We start from the raw sequence: 26,047 nt of genomic DNA, 5'->3' as shown, positions 1-26,047 counted from the left end.
TTCCAGCGGCAGTCGGGGGGGGGGCGGTGGCCGGGAGCGGTCAGCGCACTCTCCTTAGGCCCGAGCGACGCGGCGCGGCGTGACGTTGCGCGCCAGCATGGCGGCCAGGCCAAGGGCCCCGCGGCCCCGCCAGTTGTGTTTACATCAATTGGCGAACGTATCAAGGTGGTTGGCCTGGCGGCGGGACGCCTTGCCAGGAGTCTACCCCGATGGCGAGGGTGGGCTCGGACTCGCACGCACGGCACCTAACCAAAGCCTCCGCATGGCGGCATGGCGTCCGCATGGCGAGTTCCCAGGGCCATGCCGGCTCGGCGAGGGGCGGGGTGGCCGCCGGGGCGCGCCGGGGCGCGGTGCAGCAAGCGCGCAGCAGCGGGCGCGGGCAGGCGACGCCGGCTGGGCGCGGCTCGCCACGGCGCGGCGCTGCCTCGGCCCGGCGCGGCGCGGTACGTCGCCCCGTGCTGCTCGCCGCTCCGTGCCAAGCCGCGCCACGCCACGCCCCGACGGCCGCCTGCTGCCGACCCCGGCTGCGGCTGCTGCGCGGGGCAGCGCTCGGCTCCGCTTCGGCTTGGCTCGGATGCCGCGCCCGCTGCTGCTGGGGCCGCGCTGCGCAGGCGCGCTGCGGGCGCGGCGCGGTGCGGCGCGACGGGGAGGGGTATGCCTTTGTGGCATGGCACAGCATGGCCAGTGTCACGGTGCCTCGTCACGTGGCGTGACGCGTCGCAACGCCAGACGAGCCGAGCAGAGCCGCACCGAGCCGAGCCGAGTGCAGTGTGTTTGTGTGTGTGTGATAGCCGTCATCGTGTAGCTCGACATGCGGGTCCGAACGTCGTCGTCGTGGCCTGTCGTGGGCGCGGCCGTGGACGTCTCGGGTGCCATTCGCTAGGCCAGCCCAGGACCAGGGCTCCAGGCCGCGCCCGCGCGCCAGGCCCGCCAGGCCGGCTCACTCGACCGCCAGGATGGTGGCGCGGTACTTGGGCGGCCCCGCGGGTCCCACGGGCCCCGCACACGGGCACGGGCACGCCCTGGGTGGACTCACCCGCGACGGCCATGCTGTGAGCTGCTACCTGCCCCTTCACCCGCCCCACCCGCAGCAGCAACAAGCACCCCCGCCCCCGCACCACCACCACCACAACCACAACCATCATCACCACAATCACCACCACCACCACCCGGTGCAGCAGCAGCAGCAGCCGCCCCCACAGCAGCCGCCGCCCCAGCAGCAGCAGCAGCAGCAGCAACAACAGCAGCAGGCGTTTCAGCTGCGCCTCATCGGCAACGGGCCCGGAAGTGAGTCGTTGAGTGCAGCCAGAACATCCCCAAGAGGGACAGCGGCGCAGCGGCGTGCCAGCGGCCGCGCTCGGCTGAGTGCCCTGCCCGCGCCGACACGGGCGGGGGCGGCCAGCCCAGGGCGAGCAGGGCGAGCAGCACGAGCACCACCTTGAGCTCCTCCTGACCCCTTCCCCGTCCCACCCTGGCCGCTGTCAGTCCCACTGGCGGCCGTGTCGCGGAGGTGGGGGCGTGTGCGCGGGGGGTTGTTAAAAATGTAAACATGGCGATGACGACGCCCCTTATCGCAGTGGTTCGGTGCCGAGCCCCGCCCCGCCCCGCGCAGTGTCTCGGCGTGCTCCCGCGGGGTGCCGCAGCAGCCGGTGTGCTCTCTGTGTGCACGGGGTGGCACGGCGCGGGGCGGGGCGGGGTGGCGCCCCGAGGGGAATGAGTCAGTGGGGTGGGAGTGGAAATCCTCCCCCGCCGCCCGCAGACACGCACCCGCACCACCCTCGGCCTGTCCCGCGCCCCGCACCCGAGCAGCGCGGGGGAGCGAGTGAGCATTGGTGTGTGCATGGCTAAGTGGACTCGGCGCACTGCACGTGCACCCTGGGTGGAAGTGGAATAACACCTCGCTGGAGCGGCTTATTCTTGGCTGGCATTCGCGAAGCCCGCTCGCGTTCACGACAGCTTCGTGCCCCCTTCCGGTCTCACAGGCCACACAGCCATCTCTCTCTCCCTCTCTCTCTGCCCCTTTCAAAAACAGGCAGAGGGACTCGGGAGCTCCGACGAGGTGCGTGATGGTGGCAATAGGACGGTCGGTGACCCCCTCCCCCCTCCCTTCTCTTTTCCCAATGAGTGTGTTGACTCACTCGCACACGTCGCTGCACACGCCGCGGGGCCTCAAACTTGACGCCCGGTGCGGCGGACTCGGTGTACACTGAAGTTGGCGCCGCGCTACGCGGTGGTGTGCCTTGAAACAATAGTGTGTGTCTGCTGACGCTGCCTACGGGCCGTTTCGTACACTAGAGCTGCTTCTTGCCTGCAAATCGGCAATGCTTCCCCAGGCACTGGCCCCGCCTTCCCCGCCTCGCCCCGCCACCCACGCGCACGCCCCTCCGGCCCTCTCTCCACCCGGCCTGGCCTGGCGCCTCCGTCATCTCCTCTCGCTTAGCAACGGCGACGTTCGGCCTGGCCCTGGCCCTCGCACGCGCACGCTTGCACTTAGCCGCTTCTGCTTGTGCTATAAAAGATTCAAGGGGTTGTCTACACCGTCGTCCGAGAGCGGCGGGTCCTTCGGGATTCAAGCTCCTGGTGGCGCCTGGGGTATTGCTTGCGATGTCAGGATGACCTTCTCACTCATTCAGTTGCTTATCCATTCGCGGAGTCGTTCGTCTGGCTGCGGTACCTCATTTGCCGCCGGATCGATCTCTGCGCCCTGGGAGGTGGGGCGGGCCGGGCGATGGGCCGAGCTGACGCGCGGGTCCATGGCATGGGCCTGGACCTCGGTCTGGACCCATTGACCACTCGAACTCAGCCCCTGGACTGGACGGGTTACTTGTTTCTTCTAGGGTTCTTCCCCATTCATTCATTCATTGATCGATCGATCGCCAGAGCAGACTGGGCGCAACTCTTGGTCGGGATGGCTCGCGGAGTTGGCGAGTGTTATGACTTGTGGTGCGGGACGGGCGTGACGGGGCGGCGTGACGGCGAGGTTGTGCTCAACCCCAAATTGGCACGGCCCCGCCCCGGCCGCCGGACTCGCCCGCTCTGCCGCTCCGCTCGCTCGGCCTTGACCCACTGCCAGCAGTGCCGCCCTGCTGGCCGTCCTGCCCTCCCTTCCCCGCTGCGCCCCACCCTGCAGCTGCCTGCAGCTGCCTGCAGCTGCTCCAGCCGTTGCCGCGCCGCGGGCCCCGCTGCAACCGCCAGCCGCGCTTGCCTGGCATCCGCCGCGCCTCGGCTTCGGCTCGCTCCTCGGGTGGGCGCGGGCCCCTTCGGCTCGGCTCGGCTATGGTCTACTCGGGGCTGCAGGCGGCCAGACCGTACCCGGATATGTATGTCTCAGGGAGAATTTCGCATTCCTCTGGTATCTCCCGCCATCTCGAGTTCGCCATTCATGGGGGGTTCGTTTTCCCCCCTCGCCCTGGTCGCCTTTCTTGTAAGAGCCAGCCTCTGCTGGGGCGGGACGGGGCCACGATGAGAGGTCGCGAATTCCTTGGGTGGGCACGTCACGTGGAGTGCACGTGGTTAGGCTGAGGCTGGCGCATTTCTTCGGACGTTCTGCCTGGCGGCGTGCAAAACCATTGATTAGGCACGTAGACCGCGGAGGCTTAAGTTTTTGGGTCGAGAGCGCCTTGTATTGATGCGCCCTGTTGCGTTTGACAGGCTTCGCCCCAAGGCGGCAAGGCATGGCGCGAGCGGGTGGGTGCAAGAAGATATCCTCAACTTTCTTTCTCCCCCTTCAGGTGTCAGTCGGTCCAGGGAGAGGCTGTGGCGCGATGATCGTGTCCAGATTCAATGAACTGATGTCGAGTTGAAAGGGCTCTTTATCGCGATGTTCCCTCTTTGTCCGATGTGCACGCCCGCGGCACGCCCGCGCGCGGGGGGCTCACGCCAGGATCCTCCGGTCACGCCAAGTCACGCGGCGTGGTGGCGGGGTGGGCGCGGCGGCGCGGCGGACGGCGGTGCGGCGCGGCTGGGGCACAGGCTGCGTTGCCGCGTTGCCGGCTCACCTACGGCTCTGTTGCGGCGTTGCCGCTCTGCGATCAGCTGACCATCGATCGTCCCACTGTGCTCCCCTCCGCCACGCCCCGCCATGCTCCGGGGGGTTGGTCCTGCCCGTGCACCACAAGGCGGTTCCACGAGGTCCCCTTCCCCCCTCCCCCCCGAGGGGTAAAAGAAGTCTTTGTCGCGGATGCCCGGGGCGGCTAGGGGAGAGGCGGAGGTACCGCGGGCTCGATTGGTCTGGCCTGGTCGCCTGTCTTTTGGTGTTCAGGCGGGAAGGGAATAGGCGAGGGCAACCATGTAGCCCGTCCCATCGCGACCTCGCACTTCGCAGCCAACCCCTTCTCGTGCGCTGGCGGGGATGGGGCGCCGGGGGAGAAGGTGGGCGGGGCGGGGCGGGGCGGCACACCGTCCATCCGAGTGGGTGGCGTGGCGTGGCTCGGCGTCCTACTTTCGGCCCTGCAGCTTCCGTCGCTGCGGGGCGGGCGGGGCTGCGTCCCTCTCTGGAGCGCCCTTGTCCCCATTCGACACTCTTCCCCTGATCGATTCTCCTCTTCCGGCATGTGCAGCGCCTATTTCGGCCTTTTGTCTTTCTGGTCGGCCTGCTGCAGGCCCTGCAGGCCCTGCAGGCCGAGAGGGAGAGGGTAGCTTCAGCATGTGTCCTTTCGCCTAGTGCCCTGACTGCAGGCCCGTCCTGACCCTGACTGCGGCGTATTATGCGGCCCCCCCTTAATGTTCCTGTTCTGTCGTGTTTCAGGAGGCGGTGATGTGTATATGACAACGGGCTATCCGCCGCAGGCCGGCGGCGGCCCGGGCGGTGGTCCCAGCGGCGGCCCACAGATGCGCGTCGGGATGGGTATGGCCATGCAGCAGGCCTCGCAGCAGCAGGGCCCCGGTGGTCCCGGGGGCCCCGGGGGCCCAGGTGGTCCAGGAGGGCCGGCGCCTACCTCCACCCCTCCGGGTCAGGGGCACGTGGCCGCGGACCTCAGCAAGGGCTTGCACATGCAGGGTCAGATGCAAGCGAGCATGCTGCCCTACCAGCCTGCGCCAAGACAAAATGCTGCAGTGAGTGTGGTAGTTTGCGTGGGTTCGGTATAGTCAGCCAGAGTGAAGGGAGAGGGAAAACTTATCTTGTCCCTCTTGTTTTCAGAACTACAATTTTCAACCAAGAGCACCCACACCACGGATGCCAAACAGAAATCAACCTGCGATTTACACTAGCATGGGCAGTTCACAGCCTATTGTGCAAGGACAGGCTTTTGTGATGCCTGCAAATACTTATGTGCAGGTCCCAATCGGGGTGAGTGGTGTTTGCCAAAAATCCAACTTAATTTTGATTTTATACTATTTCTGACTGCTTAAGTCCATGTTTTCATTTTGTTGCAGTATCGTAATCCACCTATGAATTCTGGAGCCCCTGCAGCCTCCTATTATCCTAATCATCAGCAGCTATTTATTCAAGCTACAAATATGCCTATTCAGCAAGGTGTGTACAAATTTAAATACACTTTGATGCGTAAATTATTTTGTTGCACCTTTCCAAAGGTGTTGATTAGATTTTGTCTTCAACACATTTTTCTAGGCATTAAACTGATTCAAAGGTTTACAGTTTTCATGCCTTTGGAATATAGTACTTTTCTGAATGCCTTTTTAGAATCATTAGTGAATTTTAATTCAATGTTTAGTCTCACATGATCACACGTGTCTCAACAGCATGTAAAGGTTCCCTTGGGACTAAAGTTATAAGTGTAGTAATACATTTTATTTTATTAGTGTAAATTATCTTCATCCAAATACAGCAATTTACAAATCCACACGTGTTCTTAAAAAATTTGGAATGCCATGTCTATCCAAGTTATGGGGAGGTCCAGTTCGCAATGAATAAGCTGTCACAAATCTTTTCCAAACCTTAAAAAAAAAAAATTAAAAAATGTAACAGGTGGCTGATAAACGCCGTGCACTTGTATGGTTGAACTATACCACATGCAGGTGTGCGGGTGGGTTGTCTTTGCGATCGGGGCCGTAAGGCGCCGTTGTTAGCGACGAGAGGCAAACTCGCCCGCACGCATGTATGCGGTACAGTAAAAGTGCCCGGGGTTAATCTGCCACCTGGTATGAGACACTATACTGTATTAACTTATTTTTCACATTTTAGTCCTACATCTTAAACCACTGTCACACAACTCAAATTATCTTGTATTTTATTTTCAGGATATATGTCTTATCCTGTGAGGTCAGCACAAGGAGCAATGAGTATTCCACCACCACAGGGTCAACAAAATCTGCAACCTTCAGCATCCCACGGCCCTACCCAAAGTCAGATAATACCAGTTTCTGCTGCTATTATGCCTAATGTTACCCCTCCAGCATCCACTGGTGAGTTTTAATTATCTTTAATGTTCTCTAGTTTTGGTTGATGATCAACTATTAACAATCTGTTAACTGTTTTTTGAAGGTGGTAATTCAGTTCCTGCAGCTCAACCAAAGCGAAGGAAACATGCTCTGGCTATTGTAGACCCCAACAGTGGAAGGGATGTGATAGAGGAGATGGAAAAAGAAGCCTCTGCTTCTGGTGGGTCTAGTAACAGGGAGACTCCTCAACCGGTGAGTTTAATGTTGATTCAAAGAGAATTAATGACTATCTATGTGTGTATTTTATTAATAATCTGAAATCTTGCATTTTGTTTTTCAGGAGTCTTTGCAAAACCACAATGTTGCAGCTGAGTTTGCTGAGAGAGTAGGAAAAGCTGCGAGTGAAGACTCAACCCCTTCAGCCCCTACTCAACCTCCAGACTTGTCTCAACCTATGGGCAGTATGAATGGCCCTGCCCAAAATGAGGCCAGCTCAGATCCTACTATTAGTCAAAACAGTTATTTAGATGAAAGTAGTAGCATAGGAAATTCCTGGAAACAGGGCGGACACAAAGGCCCTGTTGAATTAGGTGATAAACTCCATGATGCACAGCCTGTGTATTTGTACCAAACTGTGCAAACTGTGATACCCCCCTATAGTGCCAAGGATATTCATCAAGAAATGTATCCAACTGTACAACCCAATATTCCAACAGTTCCAATTGTGGTGCATCATCACATGCCTAGAACAAGTAATTCCCTCGCTCTTAATGAGCAGACACCAGTTGTCAGCGCCAACACTAATGCACCAAGTGTTGAGGTTTATAGGTGAGTTCATTTATCAGTGATGAATCATCACAACAATTTGTTTTGTTGCTTATTTTTTGTTTTGTAATTGTTACATTTCAACTGGACCAAATTATGTTGGCCTTACTTACTGCATGTCAATTTTATAAAGACACAACTTCCACAGAAACGATTAATATTTATAAACAGTTGCTATAAAACAGTTGCTATAAAAGTTTTTGAGTTTAATTACATGTCCTTTATTGTCGGGCAGAGCGGGGCGCGGGCAGCAGCAATCAGGAGGTGTTGGTTCCTCAGGACACCCTGGAAGTCATCATTCTCCGCAGAAAAGGAAAACACGGCAAGATATCACATCTGCTGCTGCATCAAGTAACTCTTCAACTAGTGTTTCTAGCACAGACAGCAGGTACATTTACTTTTCAATTCAGTTTAAAATTGTGTAAAAGTTCAAAAAAATAAAAATAAACTACATCTTTTGATTCTCTTTCAGTCACAATGTTGATAGCAAGAAGAAGGGAAGTCCAACTCCAGTCACTCATGGGGCTGGCCCTAAGTCTCAGACTGGACAGACTGGTCAACAGAAAGATGGCAAACGAGAAAAGGCCAGGGACAAGAACTCAGCACCCAAGGAAGTTCCCAAGGAAGCGGTTGTTGAAAAACCATCACCAACTGAAAAATCTGAGCCTGTTGCTGCTGCCACTACTACCACTGCTGCTCCCAAAGGCAAGAGTCCACCAGCTCCTGGTGTTTCACCTCAAAGCCCAGCGGCAACTCAGGCCACAGCCCCAGCCACCTCAAGTTCTAAGACCTCTCCAGTCACGGCTGCTCCCTCCCCGGCACCTGCCGTTGCAGCTTCTGCTCCAGCCCCAACTCCTGTGGCAGCTGCTGCTGCCACTCCAGCCCCAGCTGATGGACCCGCACCAGCTGCTGCACCTGCAGTAGCTGCTGCAGAAGCGAAGGCCGATAAGAGCGCGAAGCCCAAGTCGAGTACTGGCGAGCCAACAGCTGAACTGGATGGTGAGTTTGCATCCTCTGATTCGTTTTGCTACGTGTAGTTTGTAGAGTATTGACATTTTCCCCTTTATCGTTTTAAATCTCGTTACCGCGTTGGAACTTCGTGTCCGATAGATATTGCGGATGATGGATGATGGATGGATACAGACGGGTCATGGTTGTGTATGTGGCAGTCGAAAGTGACTTTTCGCCACTTTTTTGACAGTACCTTAAGGACTGTCTCTACCAGAAGGCAAAGTCCCCTCCCCCTCCTCACTCTCTATTTAGCACAGAGTGGGCACTCGAGTGTGTGGCTGGTTTTTAAGAAAACCTCTATAGAGCGTGATTGTCGCTTTAATATCCCGATTTTAATTTGTGGGGCTTGTTCAAGAGGGTGTGGTGTGGTCCCTGAAGAAGCTTCACGCGTGGCATCCTCTTGAAGCGCCTTATATCGCCGGCATCCTCTGTAGCCTGCACTGTAGCCCTTTGGTTGACCCAGTTGGCGACGGCCCGGCTCGGCCCTGTACTGTCCCTCAAGCCCCTCATCTTTGTTCTGCCACCCTGCAGGCCGAACTCTAGATCAGTCGAAACAGGGTGAAGAAGTTGCTCGAATGTCCTCTGCACGCTTTCTATATCGTAGTTACCCCGTCCATGCAAGGGGAGGCCGGACAGGACTGAAGGCAATTTTCCCAAATCACCTCTCTCTGCCAATTTTTAGTATCACTAAATGACTAGTATCTATTTCTACCCCCCCCCCCTTCCCAATATTTAATTTTCGATGCAATGACATGTATTTTACTTATATGATATAGGTATGAGAAACATATAATTTAAAAAAAATACATGTCATTGCATCAAAAATTAAATATTGGGGGGGGGGGGGATAGAAATAGATAGGAAAAGAACTGTTATTGTCATAACGAAAATCCAAATATAATAATTAAAAGCAAGGCAAACGCAGGGATGGAAGATTGGAATAGTTTTCACATTTTAGTCTCTAGCTGGAAACAATGACCCAATTTTTGACGCCAATTACTGTCCCCTATGGAAACTCAGCTTGTGGAGATTTAGTGTAAAATGGAATCTTGAATGGAATGTAGCCCACTTCCAAGAGTCTAATCTGAGACTGATAGGGGGCGAGTGGGAGAGTGCTTCCCCTCTTAGAAACCGCTGCTGAGGATAATTTACTAATTCTCAGAGTAGCGCATTGGATACCATAGAAGGAGTTCATGCCACTATTAAACGTGAAAACAAATCTTATTTGACTGCGCATGAGCCAATTGTCTATCCATGTCTAGTATACTCTAACTGTATTTGCATCATTTATTTGTCCCAATCAAATTTTTTGCACATATTTCTATGTTGATTTGAACACTTTTGACCATTCATTTGTATGAAATCATGCACTTAAGCGTACAAATGTGTCCAATTTGTAACATGGAAATACATTTAGCGTGCGTTAAAGGGTTTTTCAAAAGGCTAATAGTTTCTCCACACTGGCCAGGAAATCTATTTGGGAAGCTCTCTGTAGCGCTACGCCCCACCCCGGCCCCCGGTCTGCCCTTTTGCTAGCGACGCGGGGGCTGTGCTTTGCGGAAGAGCCATGGCACACTCTTGGGGGGGGGGGGGGGAGTACCTGGGTTCTCTTTACTTTTGAACGCTGTGAGTCAGTGCAAAGAATATTGCGGGGGCAGTGGCGGGCTGCCTCCGAGTTAACTGCCACGACTCGCTGAATACGTTCAAGCGTCTTGTCCTATCGAAAAGGGTGGTGCACGCCGTGCGCGCCGTGCGAGCCATGCGTTTCCGAACACAGCCTCTCCCCGCCCCGCCCCGCCCCGCCCGGCCGGTGAAATGGGGCTCGGCTGCCAGCGCGCTCTGCATTGGCCTGCCAAGCGCAGCCCAGAGCTCAGTCGCGTCGCGTCCGCTCCGCGGTGCCTTGTCGGGTCGGGAGCACAGCGCATCCGCAGTGCTGCTCCCCCCATGCGGCTGCACACATCGTTTTAACGTTTCTACTTTAACTTTATTTATTTCATTTATCGCGTCTTTTACTTGTGTCGTGGTTGCCCCACCAGAGGCCAGCGATGCAGCCATTGTGGTGCCTCCTGGCAACATTTTAGATTGAACGTGTTGTGATAATCGGCGTGTGATATGACTAATCTGTGATTTTCAAAGCTCTGTGATTTTCTTGTGTGTGATTGTGTGAGTGCGCCCGCCACCAGCTTCAAGATGGGTTTCAAGAGGAACAGAAAGGGTTAGTGGAACCGATCGCGCTTGTGCCTGCCACCGGCCGCCACCCCCGCTCGGCCCCGGCGGCGCCTCCTGTTGGGTTGATTAGTGAAAGACTCGCACGCCCACCTTGCGGGCCCGCACCTTGCCTCGTCTGGTCAGAACCTCATTTGAATTGCCTTCGACTGTGACGCGGGGTTAATGGGGCCGGTGTCCTGTCCTGTGTCCTCGGCCGACCTTGGCGGCGGCGCTGTCCGCCGTGCCTGGCCCCGCTCGGCCCCGCCCCGGCCCGGCTCTTGTCAGGCTCTCGTATGTTTCGCCACGGCGTGCCTATGGGCGCCGGGCCGGCAGGGGTAGGGGCCACGCCCCGGGGCCGCGCAGGCCGCGCCGCGGCGCCGGCCAGGCAGTGCCGGGGGGCGGCGGGGACCCCGCCGTGCCGTGGGGGTCGGTATTAATAGACTGGCCGACCCAGTGCGGCCCCCCCCTGTGCCGGGGATGAGACCCACCCCCGCTATTTCTGTTGGGATGGCATGGCGTCAGGCCTAGCCCCATGTGGGGTCCACGGTGCGACACGACGACACGAGGCGCCGCGGGGAAGGGGGGGTTGGGGGGGCGTTGTGTTCAGGCCCTTCTCTGCATCCAGGAGTGTGGGCAGCCATCCTTAAGTATTGGAATGCATTTGCCTTAGAGTCCAATTGCAAAGTCGTATTGTGTTTCCAGAGTGCCAAAGCAAATGGATTTGAATATGCGTACAGCATTGCGGAACCACCCCGTATGCGCTGTTCAGAGTGCCCCTTTTGTTTTTTGTCACTGGTAGCGTGTCACCCCCACCCCGGGCGGGGGGCGGCGCTGGTCTAACGCATGAGGAAGACGTGCTCGTGCCAATATTTTGTCTGTTCGCTTGACGCCCGCCGCGCGCGCCGCACCCGCCTGGGTGGGGGCGTGTTGGTGCGGCCGCGGCCTCCACTCGCTCGCGGGTCCTTGTTAATCGTCGCAGCTGAGTCGTGCACGGAGATCGCTTATGATGAGCCCGCGCTGCTCGGCTGCGGCTATGCCCTCTAGGCTGGCGGTTCTCAACCTCGTCCAAGGTTTCCCACAAACCTGGAAAAGTGAGGGGAAACCGCTCGTCGGTCATCGCAACATTTGCACTGATGATCGATTCTCTTTTGCCTTACATCGGCTGCGTCTTTGTCACCAAGTCTTACAACTTACGGACACTTCAGCTAAATTTAAAGAACGGTCCTTGCATCCTAAAAGCTGTAGCCGAGAAGCTGTGCTATTTAGTAGGTGAACTTTCGCGACCGGGTGTGGTGCACCAGCAGCGAAGTGCATTTTTGCGTCGATATTTTTTAATGGAGTCGTGAGGCATTTGGCATTTAAATAACCATTTCACTTTTTTGACCCTGTATTGGTCGTTACCCCACTTCGAGATCAGGGGTGTTGGGCGTGAGAGGATAGGCACCTGCCATTTCGAAGTGAGTATGGCAATCCTTGATACATGGTCCTGAAATGATGCTCACGGTATGCCCGTTGTCTCAAACGTCAGCAGAGCTTCGGGAGCCAGCTCGCGACCCCAAGAACCAAGGTTGGAAACAGTTGTTCTAAAGCGTCAGCGCCTGCTTCCGATCGACCTTTTTACCCACACGCGTTTTTTCCATTCTGATGAGCCTTTCGCGCCTAGGTGTCGCTGGTGCACAGCCTTTGGACTGCCCCCCTCCCCTCAGCCATTTCCCCCCTCGTTCTATGCACTTCCCCGGGCTCGGGCCGCATGCACATGCATGTGTGGGAGGATGAGTTGGGCCGGCTCCCTGATCGCGGAGGTGAGTGGCCCCGGGGCCGAGCCCTGTATGGCGCGAGAACATTTGACGTCAAGTCTGGTAGAAAGGTGGGAGGGGGGCACTGCGCGTGACGCACGTGAAGCGGCAGAAAGGGGTGAGGAGTAGGAGGCGGGCGGGGCGGTAACCATATAGGTTGCCGATGATTCAGCTGGAGAAGGGAAGTGCACGGGGCGATGGGTTTCTGCCGTCGGGCTGTTCTCTCAGCTCTGCCCGTCTTGGCCTCAAATGGGGAGAGGGGCGGGCGGGCGATCGCGGCCCCTCAAATCAAGCAAGCGGCGCGGGGCGGCGCGTGCAAGGCAGACAGCTGCTGCGTTCGAAAGAAAAACCGGCACGCGGTGGCGTCCGCGACTACAAGAGGGCGTCTCTGTTGCTCCTGCGCCGCTGTATGGGCGGGGCGCGGCGGGCGCGGGGCGCAGGTCCACAGAGAAAGTTTGGCAGTTCGCGAGAGAGGAGGGGGGGGGGTGGCATTGAGGTCCGCGTCTTCTGTGCAGGGAAGGCGGCCCGCAATACCCTGCCATAAGCAACTTGCCATCCGCGTTGCCGAGCGAGGATTGGGGAAGGGGATGGATGCCCGTAGTGAGTTGAGGTCTCCGCTGCTCGAACTCGAGTCCCTAGTCTGGGCGGCATCGCAGGCACGGCTTTTCCACCACCGCGCTCTGTGCCAGTCGCAGCGCGGCAGCGCCGCGAACGAAAGTGCAGGGCTTGGCTGTGATGTGACAGTAATTACCATGTGATTACGTCGCTATCGCTCTGCCCCGCCTGTTGCTATCTTATTTGCGGCGGCAGCTCCAGGAGCCTGCCAGCTGTGTTGTGCCGTCGTGGTGGTGCAACACGGGCAGAGTTCCGGATCGGTTGGATTGAGCTGCTAAACCCGACGACGACTGGGCATCTCTCACTGATATGAGAAGTCTAGTGATAATACTGAACGTCTTTAGCTCTGTTCGATCGATCCGGAAGATGTACCAAACGTTGGACAAACAAACGAGTGAAAAGTGAAACTCATTCTTTGCCTGATTGTGGACCTCTCTACAGGAGCGCTCGTACAGGACGGGGGGGGTCTACCGATGGTGTCACGCGGCGGCGTGCCCGTCCTGGCGCACGTTGGCGGGGAACTTCAGGTGGGTGGCCGGGGGACTGGACGGGCGTGGCGTGGCGCGCCGCCTGCATCGCGACGGCGTTGGCCAGATTATGGGTCGCAGTTGGAGGCGTCATGAACAGCGGTTTTAACAGGAAGTGGAGGACGGCGCCCACCGAGCCGCCGCCGCCGCACTGGGTGTGGCTGCTTAGCACACGTTAGATCCGCAACGTTGATGCTCCACGGTGGATCCTGCCATGTCCTGGGGGAGGAGGGAGCGGGGATTTGGCCAGGTAGCCGCGGGCTTTCCCGCTGCGTTGGGGGCTCTCCCGCGGCCGGCAACTCCAGCCCTTATTCGGCGTGGTGTCCAGGCGCCCAGCCGGACGGCGTTTTCTTGATTTTTTTGGTATTGAAGTGGAGGAAGTGCGCCTTGGAGGGGGTGGGCGCGTAGCGGAATGTAGCCGCGGGGAGGGGCCGCGCGGGCCCGGGCCGCTCCTCGCCCACATGGTGGGGACTAGGAGTCGGTGTCCGCCGGGCCCCGGCGGGGCCCCGGGCCCCTTCCCTCGCCGACGAGAGGAGGCCCCGGCCCGCCCGACGGCCCGCTGCTCCGCTGCCGTGCCGGGTGGAGCCGGTCCGCGTCGAGCCGCGCCAGTCTTGTATCGCGGGGAGAGGAGTCGGGTCGTGCCGAAGTGAGGCGAGCAGGGTCGAGCGCGCCGCACATAGCGCAGCCGAAGTGAAGTGCTTGTTGCTGGCCCAGCGGTGGCTCGTGTGCACGTGGCGCGTTGGCATCTCGGCGTCGTGCAGAGCAGAAGTTTAGTGCAGTTTGGTCGCCATGTGCACGTGGGTGCAGGCCGTGTGCGGCAGTGCGTGCCGCTGACGTGACCTTGAAGATGTGCGTGTGTCGCCGGTACGTGTGTTGCCATGCCAGTGGACTCCCGGTTCCCCCGGTCCGGTAGGACCTTCTGCCAGCTTGGCCAGGTGTGCAGCTGCGCCCCAGGTGCACCGCGTCGTCCTGGCCCCGGGTCAACAGCTGTTGGGCTGTCGCGCTCCGCCATGAGGACGGCGGGGGTACCGCGTGGCACGGGTTGCCCGCGTGGACGGGCGGGCAGGTCAGGCCGGGCCAGGCCGTCCCAGAGATAGGTTAGGTGGCACCGTGCGACCTCTGCGGGGTGCGCCGAGCACGCGGGGCCTGGCCTCGGGGAGGGGCCTTCTGAGGGGGACCCAGGCGAGGTGAACGCCCCCGACGAGGCGGGAGGCAGCTGGTGTCTGTGTGCCTGTGGGTGAGATGTACGTCCTCCGCTTTCGCCGGCTGCACGGTGCTCCTGAGGTCATGCCATGCCACGTTGACATGGGCCGGCTGAGGTCCTAGAGGTGCCCGTTGGTGCCCGGTGATGTGCCAGCTGGTGCGCCACGCCCTGTGGGGCGCTCTGTCCCAGTTACCGCAAGGTCCTGGCTGGTCCAGGTGGTGGCGGCCTCGCCCGTCCGTCCCGGCCTGGCCGACCTTGTCCAGTCCAGTCTGGCCCGGAGGCACGCTGGCTGCCAGACTTGCTCGACGGCAGGGTCTGAGCCTCGGCGAGCCGCGGGACTGCGTGCCGCACTGTCCGCTATTTATACGGCAGCGCTATTTCCGACGCGTTTTGCCGCACGCCGTTCAGCAATTCAGCTGAAAGTGTGCGTCTAGTGCGATGCTCGCGCTGCACGCCTGGCCTGACGGTGAGCGGGGCGAGGCAGGTGCCAACGGAACGATGAACTTGTGGAAAGGGAAAGGGGAGGGGGAGAAAGGGGCATCTCGATGGGGCCCTGGCTGTCATCATGTTAGTCCCCACTTGCCTGCGAGTTATGTCTTAATTTTCTGGTAATCTATGTTTTCTTTTGTTTAGCTAAAACCGGCCGAAACAAAGGCAAGAAGATGCGCGACCCGAACTCCAAGGGCACCGAGAAGGAGGGCTTCGACGTGGAGACGACGGCTGAGCCTGCCCTCCCTGAGGAGAGTTCTTCAGCTCCAGCCTCCACACCGATGTCTGAGCCCGCCCCTGCCCCTGCTCCTCCGGCTCCGGCCCCGGCCCCGGCCGTCGAGGAGGCGGCTGCTGCGACTGCTCCTGCTCCCGCCCCTGCCCCCGCCCCCGCAGTGGCTGCAACAGAGGAGACAGAAAGTGCCGCGACTCCCAAATCAGCTCCCGAACCATCAGCTGAGCCAGCTGCTGAGGTTTCTGCAGAACCTGCTCCTGAAGCAGCAATGCCGGAGCCGGTCCCTGCTGCGGCCTCGCCAGCGGTTGCTGCGCCAGCTCCTGCTGTAGCCAATCCCATTCCTACACCAGCGTCCGTTTCTGCCTCTTCGGGTGCCGGCTTCTTCTGCTTTAATCCTCCTTTTGCTATTCCTGCAACCCCTATAATTCTGCCCAAAACTACTTCCAACAAGGTGTGTATCTTCTCAAATACCAGAGAGACAACTGGGTAATGTTATTGGAAGTTGACAGTAATTTATTTGTTTTAGGAGGACAAGGAAAATGACAAGGAAGGAAAATTAGTAGCTGCACGTAATGAGGAGAACGCCAAAGTCTCTGGCATGAATGATGATGGATCTTCTGATAAAAGAAGGCAGTATACTGCAGGTAGAGTCCGCTCAAATGAATAGCTTTTTAATTGCATTTTTCCGAGAAGTCATAAGTTTTATTCTTCAGATCAATGGAGCCCTCAAAATCCTGACGGCAAGAAGAAATATGATCGCAAATTTTTAATGGAATTGAGAAGTGACCCTCAGTCTCAGAAAAAACCAGATGGCCTTCCAGAGATAGAAGTAGTCCTGAAAGATGGCAATAAGGTATGTACAACAAAGAGCTCAAATGTTAAAAGCATTAAATTGTTATCTAATCTAATCCAAACGTATTATCCCTAAACTTTACAGAAAGCAATGCAGAACAACTTTACCAACGAGTTCTCACCTGCTGGTTTCATCAGCTCAAGGGGATCGAGAGGGGTGAGTACAGTAACTTTCCTTATCACTTCATTGTACCTGACATGAACTCATTTGTTGGCTCCAGTGCCATTAATTGGTGTCTATTGAACTCGCATCTACTTAAAAGCCTTACATGATGAAAACGTTGAGGTCACTGATTAGAATGAAGATAATCCAATTTTTTTTCTGATAATGGCTAAATAGTGTTACTACCTTACCAGGTGGCTGATAAATTAACCACACCCACTTAAGTACTTACACTGCACGACGTACGCCAATCGGCTCCAGTTCCATAAATTGGTGTCAAATTATTTGAACATAGCCTTTCATGATGAAAATGTTGAGGTCACTGACATAGATGAAGATAATCCCAATTTTTTTTTCTGATAGTGGCTAAATAGTTATAACACCATGCCATGTGCAGTTATACTGCACCGCATGCGGGTGGGTTTACCTATCGCCGCTGACCCTAGTGTCTAATGCGTAATGGCGAGTAAGCAACCTTTCCGCACTCTTGCACACGTTACAGTAATGTAAATGAAAAGTGGGCTGGGATCATCCATCAGCCACCTGATTCAAAACGAGGTGCCAATCAATAGACATGCAGGAAACTATCACTGGTAATATGTAAACCAAAAATGATGTTCAAAATGAAAGTAGTGGACTGAAGTCCTTGAAGACAAATTCTATTGCTGATTCTTGGTTGGTATTGTTCAGTGATAGCAAGTGTACATGTGAACCAAAAATGATGTTCAAAATGAAAGTAGTGGACTGAAGTCCTTGAAGACAATTTCAATTACTGATTCTTGGTTGGTATTCAGTTATAGCAAGTGCAACCGTCCAATATTATCCTAATTTGGACTTAGCTACATATTAGCCTAGCCACCAATGATGATTCAAAGCTAAAGTCACTGATGTAGATGATTACAATTTTATTTCTGACTGGCTTAGGTTCTCATGTTTTGACTGTATGTCTTGAATATTTTAATTTATATGATGAATTAAAGCTAAAGTCACTGATTCATGTGACGATATGTATAGTTTCTGAGCGCTCCTGTCACAAGTTAAAACAATGATTTCATGTTGTTTTCCTGAATTCACTAAACATTATTTTTTGTCCTTCCAGCCTCCTCCCAAGAGAAACAGCCAACAGGGTAACAAACCTAAACCTGGCAAACCACCTGTTGTTCATCTATCACTCTCACTGCGGGAAGATGTCAAGCTTCATGAGTCTGAAAATGCATGGAAACCTGGTATTCTTGTTCCTAACCAAGACGAATCAGATGCTAAAACTCAGGATCTTAACAAGAAAGTCCGGGGTATTCTCAACAAGCTCACTCCTGAGAAGTTTGACAAGCTGGTTGGTCAAGTGCAAAATTTGCCAATTGATACGCCTGAGAAATTAACTGGCGTAATTGATCTTGTGTTTGACAAGGTGTGTAATTTGAAAGTGGTGCTATGGGGTAAGAATGTTATCCATGATAATTTAATACAACTTTCTTTCTCACAGGCTGTGGATGAGCCAAGCTTTTCAGTAGCTTATGCAAAGATGTGCAGTGAACTGAGAACGAAAGATGTGCAAGGTGCCTCTTTCCGGAAAATTCTTATTACTAGGTGTCAGCAGGAATTTGAGAAAAATAAGGAAGCTGAATTGGCCCAGAGAGAAATAAAACTCAAAGAAATTGAGAAACAACCTGATCCTGTAAGTTCTCCATGAAGCCTCATGTGGTTTTGTACCCTATATATGAAATGATCTAATCATATCTAATCTCATTGTTTTCAGGAAAAGAAAAAAGAACTTACACTTATGTATGAAGAAGAAGAAAGGAAAGTTCGAATGAAATCAGTTGGTAATATTAGGTATGTTTGAAATATGTTACTGCAACATGCAATTGCAATGAAAGAAACGGTGGTTAATGAATTAAATTTTGGTCAGGTTTATTGGTGAACTGTACAAGCTAGGTATGCTGACTGGAGCCATCATGTTGCGCTGTGTAAGTGCATTGCTTCAGAAAGAAGATGAAGAATCTTATGAATGTCTTTGCAAATTGTTAACGACTATTGGCAAGAAGCTTGAGCAAGTAAGTATCAGCCTATCTATAATGTACTGGGTGGGGCCCTGCTGCTGTTGTCTCTAACTTAGGTGTTACACAGATGATGAAAATTTTAAACCCATACTGTCTATGATGGTTCAAACTCAACAGGGCTGATGTGTGTATGCTTAATAGTTCATAAAAATCACTTGCAAATTGTAAATTCTTCATTGCGCACATGATGACACCTTTAATTCCATACTTACTGTGATGGTTCAAACTCAACAGGGCTGACTTGTGCGCCAATTAATTTTGAAGGTCTTTTGTTTAACAATTATTTCCCTGGTGATGACAGAACATTTCCATATGTATTTCATGATGGTGTCAACTCAACAGGACTGATTGGGATTTTTTTTATCCTTTTCTTTTCCTTGTCGAGGGCTTTGGTTTGGTTAGGATGCATTTTTTAATTTTCTTATTCATTTCAGGAACTTGGTGATGTTTTGGGGCCGTTCTTTGACAAAATGGAAGACTTGGCAGACAAGAAGAGAAGGGGAAGAAATGTGTCCTCTCGAGTTCGATTCATGCTGCAAGACTGCATTGATCTTAGGTCTCACAAATGGATTCCCCGTCGAGATGACTCAAATCCTAAAACTATGACTGAAATTAGCAAGGAGGCAGAAAGGGAAACCCTTGAAACAAACCTGTTATTGTCTCAACCAAACACTCCAAGAAAGGATGACAGAGGTCGTATGGGGGGCAGAGGAATGGACTCAAGAGGAGGCAGAGGAGGTAAAATCTACTTCAAAATTGGCAGATGTGAACACTATTTTATTGATTGTTTCATAAATTTCCTTGTGTTATCAGGTTCTATGGCATCTGACAATGATGGCTGGAAAACAGCTGCCCCAAGAAGCAGGCCCATTGATGTTAGCAAACTTTCTAAGGGTATTATCCTTCAGCCAGAATCTTCAACCACTTTAGGATCACCTTCTACATTTAGTAAATGGGGTGTTGGTAGTGGTAGCAGTGCAACCAGAGACCCCAAGTCCCTGAGGCCAAATGTTATCAGTAGCAACCCATATGGTGCACTCTCAGAGAAGCCTATGTTTAATAATGCGTGAGTACCTAACATTTATTTCTTTATTCAGTTGTGATGCCTAAATGATGTTCAGAAAAGTAGTGGACTGATCTACTTGAAGAAAACTGTTTCTGATGGCTACACATTTTTATCTAATTCAAACTTGTATGATGCCTAAAAATTGAAAGTAGTGGACTGAAATCATTGAGGAAAATCTAACCTACTGACGAGATAAAAGGATTAGCATGATATTGTGATGAAGTATGTGCATAACACTTTTAACACACTGCATTTTATTTCAGAGATAGAAAAACGCCGCTATCTGGGCCAGCCTCCAAAGATCGTAGTATGGGAGGTGAGTGTCAACAAATCATATTGAAACCTCATTGACTTTAAATTTTGCTGTGATGATTCAAATGCTTGAGAAGGGGTCTCATGACCTCGCTGTTTGGACAAGCCAAAAGGATTCTGATGCTTTCTCAATTTGTATTACCGGTGTTGCTATGATGATATAATTGCTTGAGAAGGGGTCTCATGACTTCGCTGTTTGGACAAGCCAAAAGGATTCTGATAGCTCACTCAATTAGCGCTACTTATCTTTATAATCTTTCTATGATGATAGAATTGCTTGAGAAGGGGTCTCATGACCTCGCTGTTTGGACAAGCCAAAAGGATTCTGATGCTCTCCCAATTTGTATTACCTGTGTTGCTATGATGATAAAATTGCTTGAGAAGGGGTCTCATGACTTCGCTGTTTGGACAAGCCAAAAGGATTCTGATAGCTCGCTCACACAATTTGTATTGCCTGTGTTTATAATCTTGCTATGATGATAAAATTGCTTGAGAAGCGGTCTTGTGACCTCGCTGTTTGGACAAGCCAAAAGGATTCTGATAGCTCTCTCACACAATTTGTATTACCTGTCTTTACAATCTTGCTATGATGATAAAATTGCTTGAGAAGCGGTCTTGTGACCTCGCTGTTTGGACAAGCCAAAAGGATTCTGATACTTTCCCAATTTGTATTACTTGTGTTTATAAACTAGCTATGATGATAGAGCTGCTTGAGAAGGGGTCTCATGACTTCGCTGTTTGGACAAGCCAAAAGGATTCTGATCTTAATTCGCACTACTTATATCTTGCTATGATGATACCATTGCTTGAGAAGGGGTCTTGTGACCTCGCTGTTTGGACAAGCCAAAAGGATTCTGATAGCTTGATAGTCCTGTCAGTCCAGATTTTATCAGTAACTATTAGTTGACTAGCCTATAATCATTTTATTTTTGTTCTTAGGTGAGAGGGGTCCCAGCTCACGCAGCAGTAGTCAACATAGGATGGGCTCTCAGCCAGCTTCCAGGGATAGTTCTGTTGCCAGAGGAAAACTGGAAGATGAGAGGAGAAACAGGTCAGTGTCATTGCTTGTTTGAATGGGATTTGATACGTGAGACTTCTGTCAGAATTTGAGGTCTCACCACTAATAATCCCTAGATCATGATTGCTCTCTGATGACTGCAGTCGTTAAAGATGTTGTCTGCAGACAGATACGGAGCCCACAGAGTATTAAACTTTTAAATGTTACGACATGTCTATGTGCTAATTCATTTCTTTTTCGTGCAGGGTGCCTACACCATCCTCCCTCACAGATTCTTCTCCGAGTGATGACCAGCCCTCTGGAGAAGCACGTGGGGAAGGTCCTGTGTGTAAAATCAAGAGGGTAGAAGATCCCGCAGAACTAGAAAGATTTACTAAGAACATCTTTTTGGAATTCCAAGGGCATAAAAATATGGAGGTCTGTACCTTTCAATGCTCTTTGAGAAATGTTCTACTTTTACACATTTTAATCGTTGTATTTTTGTTTTTTCTGTTACAGGAAGCGCAGTTAGCAGTTATGGATTACTTTGATTGGACCAACATAGGTGCTTTTAACCGTGAAATTCTAACACTCACATTAGACCATTCTCAAGGTCATCAGCTAGTTTCTCAATTTTTAGCACATCTTATTAAAGTTAATTATATGAAGAAAGAACATTTCTTCTCTGGGTAAGTCTTAAATAGTTTTTCCTCTTAATAAGCCCAAACCCTAATTACTCAATGTTATTAAATTGTTCATTTGTATTTTCAGGTTTGCTGAATTCTTAGAATTGTGCCCAGATCTTATTATTGATTATCCCAAACTTTGGATCCATGTAGGGGATCTTATTGGTATGAAATCTGTTTCATTACATATTGTGATATTCTGTGTGGTTTGATTCTAATCTCACGGTTTTGTATCTACAGGGCATTTTCTTCTTACTGAGGCTGTGACTTTCAAAGATCTAGCAGAACCTATGAAAGTGCTCAAAGGCTCAAAGGATGCTGGGCTGCTGCTCAAGAATATTATTCAAGTTTTAGTTAAGGAAAGGGTATGTAGACTCCTATCTCAATTTCCTAAGTCAACTTTGATTATTAATTTGTTTGAGACCTCGCGGTTTGGACTAGCCTAGATGATGTGTAGTACTGTACACACTGTAACTGCTTGATCATAGGAGAATTTGAATAAAGTTATGGTTTCTTTTCTAGGGTCCCAGCTGGATCCGGGACCATTGGGAAAAGTGCGGAGTCACATGGAGTGACTTCCTAGCTGCTGAAGATGTCTCAGACTTTGTTAAAGAAAATGTAAGCAATTTTTCTGGACCTCTTGTTGATTATGGCTGAAACATATCTGTTCTAATTCCCGGCATGTTCTAATTTTCAGAAATTCGAATCATTCTCTGGTGGGGCGCAGGCGTCCAGATCAGAGATGACTCAAGCAGAGATTCAGGCTAAAATCCTGGAACTGCTTAGATCAGAGGTTAGCTTTGATGCTGTACAGGAATGGATACAGGTATGACTTTATTACATATTTTTGAGATTTTATGTTTGCCATACTTGAACTTGACATTTCTTAAATCTAATCTTTCTTTTCAGTGTAATGTTGGGGACAGAACAAAGGAACCTGCTTTCATCCGTGCTCTGATGACAGCTATTTGTAAAAATGCAATTATCGGTAAGATATTCTTGTAACAAGTTAAATGCTGATTTGATGCATGTTTTGACTTGTCTCATTTATTTTGTGTCTTGTGTTGTAGAAGCTCAATCAAATAAGTTGACATTAAATGATGTAAAATTAAGACAAGACAAACTACTGCTGCGGTATGTTGACAATAAGGAAGATCTAGAACTTCAATGTTTGTATGCTGTTCAAGCATTGATCATGCAATTGGATTACCCTCAGGGTGAGTACAATCCCCATAGACCTTTCGATATCTGTCTGTAGATCGTTCATACTAATTTTTCCTCCTTTTACAGGCCTTATTCTATCCATTTTCAACACACTGTGGGAAGACAACTTAATATCTACTGAAGCTTTCTTAGCTTGGTTTGAAAGTAATGATCCCCAAGAGTCTGAAGGCAGAGGTGTCTGCAAAAAGAGCTTAGCATCTTTCCAGACCCTTCTTGCTGAAGCTGAAGTTGATGAAGAGGAGGAACATCCTTGATATCAACTTTATGTCAACTCCATGTCAAGCATACTTCTGTGCTCCAATATATATGATGGACTCTGACTGAGCCGAATGTGTGGAGTGATAGTGTGTTTGCGTGTGCGCTTGGCACAGGAACAACATGGAGGATCTTTGAAGTCTGAAGGAATAAACTGCCCTCAAGAGCAGTAGTATTAGTGTCTAGTTCGTTTTCGAAACTAAAATATGACTGATATGGTATCATGTTTCTCATGCTTTGAGAATGCTTTTTTACTTTATAAGCAGTTTTTTAACATAGCAAAGAATATTTACTACGTAATTTTAAATGATCGATTCAGGAATGACTGAGCAAGCGTGATGGCTTCAGTATCACTTGTTTTGGCGACCCACGCTCGCACCACATTAACAAGCAGACCAACCTGATTGTCTTTCCATAACATTTATTTTCAACATGGCAAATGTTATCCTTAACTTCAAAAGTGAAAAGGAATAGGGCATTAATTGTTATTTCAAGCAACTCTGAATTGGAATGATAAATGAATCAAACTAAGTCCATATAAATATTATTATTATTGCTATTAAGAGATTTATCATGCAGAGAAACTGGAGGTGAAATTGAATAAACATAATTGTGTATTATACTATTAAAAATGAAGTGTTGTTTTTGTTGAATCAAGAACTGTGTAGCTTCAAGCTACAGTTTTGGTTGGGATTATTTAGTTTTGTAAATTGCAGCATTTGAATAGGTGAACTTCGGCATGTTAATGAGAACAGAACAGTGGTCGCAGGAAAGTTGTTGTTTTGTATGTAGAAATATGGAAATGCTCGCATCCATTCTATGTAAATGACAGACTATATTTATGGATGAGACGTCTGGTTATGAGGGAGTAGAAATATTAAAATATGGTGTACAAAATGTGTTGGTTGTTATTTGACCCTGATGCCTTACTGTTTTTAGGCTTGTACCCATTTCATCATTGTAATCATTGCTAAAGAAACTGATGTATTTGAAATCTCAATAAGAGCATTTAAGTACTGTTTTGACCTATTTTGTCAAGTTTTGACATGTTTTGAAAGCGCTGTATATAAAAAAAAATATATATGTACATTTCCATATTGGCAGTTGTTGTACCCTTTCAGATTCCTGGATCCTATCTTATATGAAGTTTGCCAAATGAAACACACATTTAAATTTACTTTTTATTGGGTCTTTTTGCTGCAATATTAAGATTATACACTGAGCACCAGTAGTGACTCTGTAAGATGTCCGATAAATAAAGCAATCCGGTGAAGCTGAAATGCAGAAGAATGCAAGGAACAAGAAAACGGAAGTCTCATGTAAAAGCATAGTGGTTTCAGTTTTCTTCTTCCTCGCATTCTTCTGCATTATAGGTTTACTGGAATGCTTTATAGAATTAAGTAATTTATGACAGAGTATTGAAGGTTTGGTTCATTGGAAAATCCTTAACACATGCTGTTATTCCGATTCAATTAGGATTCATGAAGAAGTTCTGAAGTGGTGGCTTAAGGGGCCTTCATCAGCATAGCCAGCAATCTCTTGGGGTATGATTGCACTTTCTTCAACCCCGGTGCAAGGCCGGCACATGCACTCAAGTGGGGCTTTTGTCGAGACCTAGAATGAATAGAATTGCACGATAATGGAGAGCTAAGGGCGCTGGGGCGCATCTGAGAAATGTGTCAGCATCATCAGGTCACCTTTCGGAACTTTCGTTCGCCGGGTTTCGCCTTAGGACAAAATAGTGACACGCTGGCCTCTCGCTCGCCGCTTTCTTGGCAGCACATGCAGGAGCGCTCCATCTGCCAAATCTTGGATCCAGACACCTGGGGATGGTAAAAGGGGGTTAAACATCCTCGACAGGGGTGCGAGAGACGGGCGCCATCGTCACGTCGATCACCTGGAGGTAGCTCGAGCAGCGACCGGTGCACGCGAACGAGGGAATGGGCTTGGGCACACAGCCGGGGTACTGCAAGACGTGGATTACGGGGGTAACCTGGCACTCTTCGTTCGGCGTTGAGCCACTCGCCGCCGCGTCGCCGCCGCCAGCACCCGCCCCCGCAGCAGCCACCACCTGGCACGCGGCGCCCAGCCACAGGAGCGCCCACCACGCCGCCGCGCCCGCTCCTGCTGCAACCAGCGCGTGCACCACCGGTGAGAGGACAGACGCAGGGACACCGCCACTCGCCTCGCTGCGCTCTGCGCTGCGGTACTCACGAGTCGTGCGCCCTGCCACTCGCCCTGCTGCCGGCATGTCGCGGTTCCTCGCGGGTGCGCGTAGGAGGGGCGTCGCACGGGTCGCGTGGCGCAGGGTGCGTTGTTCGAAGAGCTGCTCGGGGACGAGCGTCGCGGCCAACCGACTGGGGCCAACTGCGAACCACCACGCCCCGGTCGGACCGGGGGCACGTCTGGGGACTGGTCCCCTCAAGTCAGGCTTCCAGCGAGTCGCTCCCACACCCCACCCTCTCCCTCCCGAGGGTGCTGTCGGCTCCATTAAGTCCCAGCGGGGCCTCGCACCCCTCTGTGCCCGCCCCGGCGGCGGCCCCCCCGCGCGGCTGCTTGTCCGGCCCGGTGGCAGCACTTAGCGCAGGGGGTTTGTGACTTTGGTTTTGCATTTCTGGCGACGAGGGCAGAACCTTGTCCCGGCCCCAAAAGCAAGCGGCTCGTTTCGGTTCGACTCGGACGTGCATGAGCAGGCGGAAGTGGATTCAAGGCGGTGAAAGTGGAAGTGCGCCGTGTGGTCTCCGGTAAAGTTTGGCGAACGCACACAAACACGCGTGTGAGTGTTCCCCACGCACTCACGCACTGTCGTTGAGGCAGATTGGGGGTGGGGGGTTACAGTACCCCCGCACTTTCAGAACCCCCAATAGCAACTGTATAGTCAGATTGCAGTACCTTCCACCTGGAAGTAGCCAAAAAGACGGCCTTGACCCGCTAAGAATCGAGACAGGACAAATTATCGAAGCCGACGTGTTTCCCACCCTCCGAAAAGACCACCCCTGTTTATCCACACACCCTTAACCTGCGTCACACTAGTACCAGTGGAAGGGAATTGCCACATCGCCAGCCGGCGCGTCTACCCCCATCATTCTTGCAGTGTCGCCATTATAAACGCTGAACGCCTTCACGAGGTGAAGGATCATAGCGCCTGCTATGCGCTGGGTAGGCCAACCCGCCACGCAGCCG

At 52.0% G+C, this 26,047-nt stretch overlaps 2 protein-coding genes and 1 non-coding gene across 8 annotated transcripts in view; 2 read left to right on the top strand and 1 right to left on the bottom strand.

Annotated features, from left to right (window-relative positions):
* Positions 1-23,961, top strand: part of LOC113207896 (eukaryotic translation initiation factor 4 gamma 3) — a 50,119-nt gene extending 26,158 nt beyond the window's left edge. For 2 of the 5 annotated variants that reach the window (XM_026424645.2, XM_052267147.1), the window contains 29 exons: positions 4,748-5,055; positions 5,141-5,290; positions 5,377-5,476; positions 6,202-6,366; positions 6,446-6,594; positions 6,683-7,170; positions 7,403-7,555; positions 7,640-8,166; positions 15,162-15,700; positions 15,776-15,893; positions 15,963-16,102; positions 16,187-16,258; positions 17,364-17,672; positions 17,748-17,939; positions 18,021-18,097; positions 18,174-18,318; positions 18,759-19,062; positions 19,138-19,390; positions 19,654-19,706; positions 20,642-20,753; positions 20,966-21,137; positions 21,219-21,388; positions 21,471-21,550; positions 21,626-21,750; positions 21,908-22,003; positions 22,083-22,211; positions 22,295-22,373; positions 22,456-22,602; positions 22,676-23,961. In XM_026424645.2, coding sequence (XP_026280430.1) covers positions 4,748-5,055; positions 5,141-5,290; positions 5,377-5,476; positions 6,202-6,366; positions 6,446-6,594; positions 6,683-7,170; positions 7,403-7,555; positions 7,640-8,166; positions 15,162-15,700; positions 15,776-15,893; positions 15,963-16,102; positions 16,187-16,258; positions 17,364-17,672; positions 17,748-17,939; positions 18,021-18,097; positions 18,174-18,318; positions 18,759-19,062; positions 19,138-19,390; positions 19,654-19,706; positions 20,642-20,753; positions 20,966-21,137; positions 21,219-21,388; positions 21,471-21,550; positions 21,626-21,750; positions 21,908-22,003; positions 22,083-22,211; positions 22,295-22,373; positions 22,456-22,602; positions 22,676-22,863 — 5,540 coding nt within the window. In that variant the 3' untranslated portion in view covers positions 22,864-23,961. Of the gene's footprint in view, positions 1-721; positions 1,288-4,747; positions 5,056-5,140; positions 5,291-5,376; positions 5,477-6,201; positions 6,367-6,445; positions 6,595-6,682; positions 7,171-7,402; positions 7,556-7,639; positions 8,167-15,161; positions 15,701-15,775; positions 15,894-15,962; positions 16,103-16,186; positions 16,259-17,363; positions 17,673-17,747; positions 17,940-18,020; positions 18,098-18,173; positions 18,319-18,758; positions 19,063-19,137; positions 19,391-19,653; positions 19,707-20,641; positions 20,754-20,965; positions 21,138-21,218; positions 21,389-21,470; positions 21,551-21,625; positions 21,751-21,907; positions 22,004-22,082; positions 22,212-22,294; positions 22,374-22,455; positions 22,603-22,675 lie in introns of those variants that run through there. The other 3 variants (XM_052267146.1, XM_052267145.1, XM_026424648.2) reach the window with 3 other exon arrangements.
* LOC113207928 (small Cajal body-specific RNA 8) lies at positions 20,777-20,906 on the top strand. Its single transcript, XR_003303479.1, has one exon. It is a non-coding gene; the product is annotated as a small Cajal body-specific RNA 8 (non-coding RNA).
* Positions 23,962-24,031: 70 nt separating the features above from the next.
* Positions 24,032-25,255, bottom strand: LOC113207845 (bursicon). 2 transcript variants are annotated; one of them, XM_052267149.1, is made up of 4 exons: positions 25,079-25,255; positions 24,762-24,988; positions 24,562-24,687; positions 24,032-24,478 (listed from the first exon to the last, which is right to left on the bottom strand). In XM_052267149.1, the coding sequence occupies exons 1-4, from the start codon at positions 25,113-25,115 to the stop codon at positions 24,344-24,346; spliced, it is 525 nt and encodes a 174-aa protein (XP_052123109.1). In that variant the 5' UTR covers positions 25,116-25,255; the 3' UTR covers positions 24,032-24,343. The 2 variants fall into 2 exon arrangements, with proteins under 2 accessions (XP_052123109.1, XP_026280353.2); XM_026424568.2 differs by having other exon boundaries at positions 24,762-24,991; positions 25,079-25,254.
* Between the last annotated feature and the right edge of the window lie 792 nt (positions 25,256-26,047).

The sequence above is a fragment of the Frankliniella occidentalis genome, unplaced genomic scaffold, assembly GCF_000697945.3.
Source record: "Frankliniella occidentalis isolate FOCC.00 unplaced genomic scaffold, Focc_3.1 Scaffold47, whole genome shotgun sequence".
Lineage (NCBI taxonomy): Eukaryota > Metazoa > Arthropoda > Insecta > Thysanoptera > Thripidae > Frankliniella > Frankliniella occidentalis.
The sequence above is the reverse complement of the archived record's forward strand: the minus strand, read 5'-3'. Positions and strand labels throughout refer to the sequence as shown.

Excerpts from the sequence above, each read along its gene's own strand:
- LOC113207845 (XM_026424568.2), bottom strand. The coding sequence starts at position 25,115 with ATGCCGGCAGCAGGGCGAGTGGCAGGGCGCACGACTC. Across the intron at positions 24,992-25,078 it reads AGTGGCAGGGCGCACGACTC|CAGGAGCGGGCGCGGCGGCG; the intron begins GTGAGTACCGCA and ends CGCTGGTTGCAG. Across the intron at positions 24,479-24,561 it reads GCGAACGAAAGTTCCGAAAG|GTCTCGACAAAAGCCCCACT; the intron begins GTGACCTGATGA and ends TATTCATTCTAG.